The sequence below is a fragment of the Cannabis sativa genome, chromosome 9, assembly GCF_029168945.1.
Source record: "Cannabis sativa cultivar Pink pepper isolate KNU-18-1 chromosome 9, ASM2916894v1, whole genome shotgun sequence".
Classification (NCBI taxonomy): domain Eukaryota; kingdom Viridiplantae; phylum Streptophyta; class Magnoliopsida; order Rosales; family Cannabaceae; genus Cannabis; species Cannabis sativa.
The window spans coordinates 6145812-6148921 of NC_083609.1; the positions used below are offsets into that span (position 1 = coordinate 6145812).

The window sequence follows — 3110 nt, forward strand, 5'->3', positions numbered from 1 at the left end:
AGTGTGTGTGAGTGTATGTGTATGTGTGTGTATATGTGTAAGTTAGTGTAGGGTAATGGATATGTGATTAAATTTTGAAATTTTTATAGGTATTAATTGAATGTTTGGTTTTACTTTTTTATGGAATTAGGTTCGTGTTCGACCGCTCCGGATTACCGCTAGCTGCAAGCAGTTGTCATTTTTACACTCGATTCAGGTATGTTGTTTTGCTTTCGCTTAGTACATAGTAGGGTTTGTTACTAGTTAATATGTCTATGCATGTTAGAGAAGTAGGTTCTGTGATACAATTGACTGTTGTTTGATGGGTGAATTATTTTTTTGTTTATATATTGTCTGGAAATATTTGTTTGTGTTATTTTTAGGTATTAAAAATTTTGGGTTTACACTTTTTAAGCTGTTATGCTGCCGAAATTTTAGTAGAGAAAATGTAAAATTAATTGAATGTTTAAATGAAATAAAATTGAAATTGAAATTTAAAACATGTAATTAAAAAGTTAGTAAAATAGTACTCGTTTTTTTTAAAAAAGAAAAACATTTTCAATTTAAATAATAAATAATTATGAAAATATTTAATTATGAAATGTAATATATAAATTTAAATATAAATGATTAAAAAATGATTAATAAATTATTAATAATTAATAAATGATTAAAAAAAATTAAAGAATGTAAGATATAATTTAAAATGTAATAAAGTGGTATTAAATTTTTTTTAAAAGGTTAGTACTTTTAATTTAAATAATAAATGATTAAAAAATAATAAAAATGAAAAAAAAAATGTAATGTATAATTTAAAATATAATAAAGTGATATTATAAATTTGAAAAAGTTAGTAATTTTAATTTAAATAATAAATTATTAAAAAAATAATAAAAGTAAAAAATGTAACATATAATTTAAAATGTAATAAAGTGGTATTAAATTTTTTTTAAAAAGTTAGTATTTTTAATTTAAATAATAAATGATTAAAAAATAATAAAAATGAAAAAAAATGTAATGTATAATTTAAAATATAATAAAGTGATATTATAAATTTAAAATATTTGTAATTTTAATTGAAATAATAAAAGTGAAAATGTAATAAAGTGATATTATAATAAGTATAAATGAGCATAAGATATTGTAAAGTATATGATAAGATATTGTAAAATAGCATAAAATTAAATTGTTTTTAAAATTTTAAATTTTGGTAATGTTTAATTTATATAGTCAATAATAAATAATTAATTGTTAGAAAAATTATTAATTTCAGGCGAGAGCAGCGAAAAATAAAGAAAGTCGGGGTAAGATGAAATTTCTAGGAGGCTGGGGCTCCAAGCCCATTGTTTCACATGTTGTCGAAGGGGTAAGTTTATATTTAACTATCATTCATTTAACTTTTTCTAGTAAAATAACAGTACTAATATATTTTCTCTTGAAAATAGGCTAACCCCGACACAGGAGAACTGCCAACTGCGGTGGAAACTTTTCAAAAGTTTCACCATAAAGGCAACGATTGGCGCAACGAGTTCGCGCAACAAGCTTACGTAAGTTTACGTTTTAATTCAATTTTTATTTATTTCTTTCAATTTATTTTGTGTTAAAATTAACCATTTAACTTACTTGTTTAATTGTTTTAGGAGCAAATGGTTGAAATAGCGGCAACTCAACCAGCGCCCACTGCAGATGAGCCCGAAGAGCCTGCTATCGATCCTACACAGTACCCCCGAGACTTACCTGTTATGACGCAAGTACTCGGGGAACGATCTCGGCATCTTAGAGGCTTTGGCCATCTCCCCAGACTGAAGGGAGTTGGGGCCAAAAGAGCACCTGCCACGCATCCTTCAGCCCAACCGACTGTTACAATGGAACAGTACGAGGCTTTACAGAAAAAAGTGGAGGAAGCGGAGCAGACAACTCAACATACGAGGCAGCAGTATGAGACACAACAACTCTACCTCAGACGATTCCAAGATCAGTTTGAGTATCTTTCTCGAGCTGTGCCGGGTTTCAACTTGCCTCCCATGGATCTTCCACCATTGCCCACTCCTGGTGCTGGATCATCGGCTGCTGCTGGTGCTGGATCGTCATCGCAGCCTCCCGAGACTCAGAGAAACAACGATGACGACATTACCCGCCTATAGAACTGTACTTTTTTTATTATCCAGTTCGAACATTTAACATTTTGTTTATATACTGATTTTAGTAGTAATTAATGTTGGTTTATCTTGTAATGTAAATTATGTTGGTTTATTTTGTTAATATAATATTATTATTATTTAAAAAAAATATAATTAATTATATTTAATTAATTAATATTAAAATTAATTAAATATAATTAATTAAATTTTTTTAAAAATAAAATTTAATACTTTTGCCGGCGCAATAGTGCGCCGGTAAAATGTGGCAAAAACAATTGGCGCCAACAGTCAGATTGGCGTCAATAGTTTTGCCAGTGCACTATTGCGCCGGCAAAACCTAATCATAGCAGGTTCAAGGCGGATAAGGGCATTTTTTAACACCGGCGCTTATTTTTCACCGGCGTTATTCCTCGCCGGTAAAACTTCAAAAGGAAGTTTTACCGGCGCAGTTACTATACGCGCCGGTAAAAAGTCTTTTACCGACCAAGTTTCCCAGATAAGTTTTGCCGGCGCAGTCAGGGTACTTTTGCCGGCGCAACAATGCGCCGGCAAAAGCTGATTTTCTTGTAGTGGTAGTAGTCTAATTAATAACACATGCAAAGTTAATTATTAGTGGTACTTCATTTTTATGATATTATTTATAATTTATATCTTGTTAATGATGTTACTTATAATTCCATCAAAATCAAACATGAAAATTTTACAGTTTACACGTCATTGTTGAAGAGAAAAGGAATGATCAATATATTTATAAATTGATCTGCCTTGTATGCTATGCTATGCTTAATTATATTACAATATATCATTGTATTTGTATATAATTTTAATCTACATGTAATTCATGTAATTCTTACGTCAAGTAAACAAGCTTATAAATCTGTTTAATTATTAGTTCTCAAACTATAAATGCATAAAAAAAACCAGTTAAAGCATAATAATATGATCTAAAAAAGAAAAGCAAAATAATATTAATCATGAGTACTTGATCAC

The 3110-nt window shown here is 29.0% G+C and overlaps 1 protein-coding gene across 1 annotated transcript; it reads left to right on the top strand.

The window, feature by feature from the left end:
• The first annotated feature begins 1177 nt into the window (after positions 1 to 1177).
• Positions 1178 to 2213, top strand: LOC133030843 (uncharacterized). Its single transcript, XM_061103766.1, has 3 exons — positions 1178 to 1345; positions 1425 to 1526; positions 1620 to 2213. Exons 1-3 carry the CDS (start codon positions 1289 to 1291, stop codon positions 2121 to 2123), a joined length of 663 nt encoding a protein of 220 aa, XP_060959749.1. The 5' UTR covers positions 1178 to 1288; the 3' UTR covers positions 2124 to 2213.
• The last annotated feature ends 897 nt before the right edge of the window (positions 2214 to 3110 follow it).

Bases quoted from the DNA above. Each gene is read 5' to 3' on its own strand.
- LOC133030843 (XM_061103766.1), top strand. From the start codon at position 1,289: ATGAAATTTCTAGGAGGCTGGGGCTCCAAGCCCATTGTTTCACATGTT. The intron at 1,346-1,424 runs GTAAGTTTATAT...TCTTGAAAATAG, and splicing joins TTTCACATGTTGTCGAAGGG to GCTAACCCCGACACAGGAGA. The intron at 1,527-1,619 runs GTAAGTTTACGT...TAATTGTTTTAG, and splicing joins AGTTCGCGCAACAAGCTTAC to GAGCAAATGGTTGAAATAGC.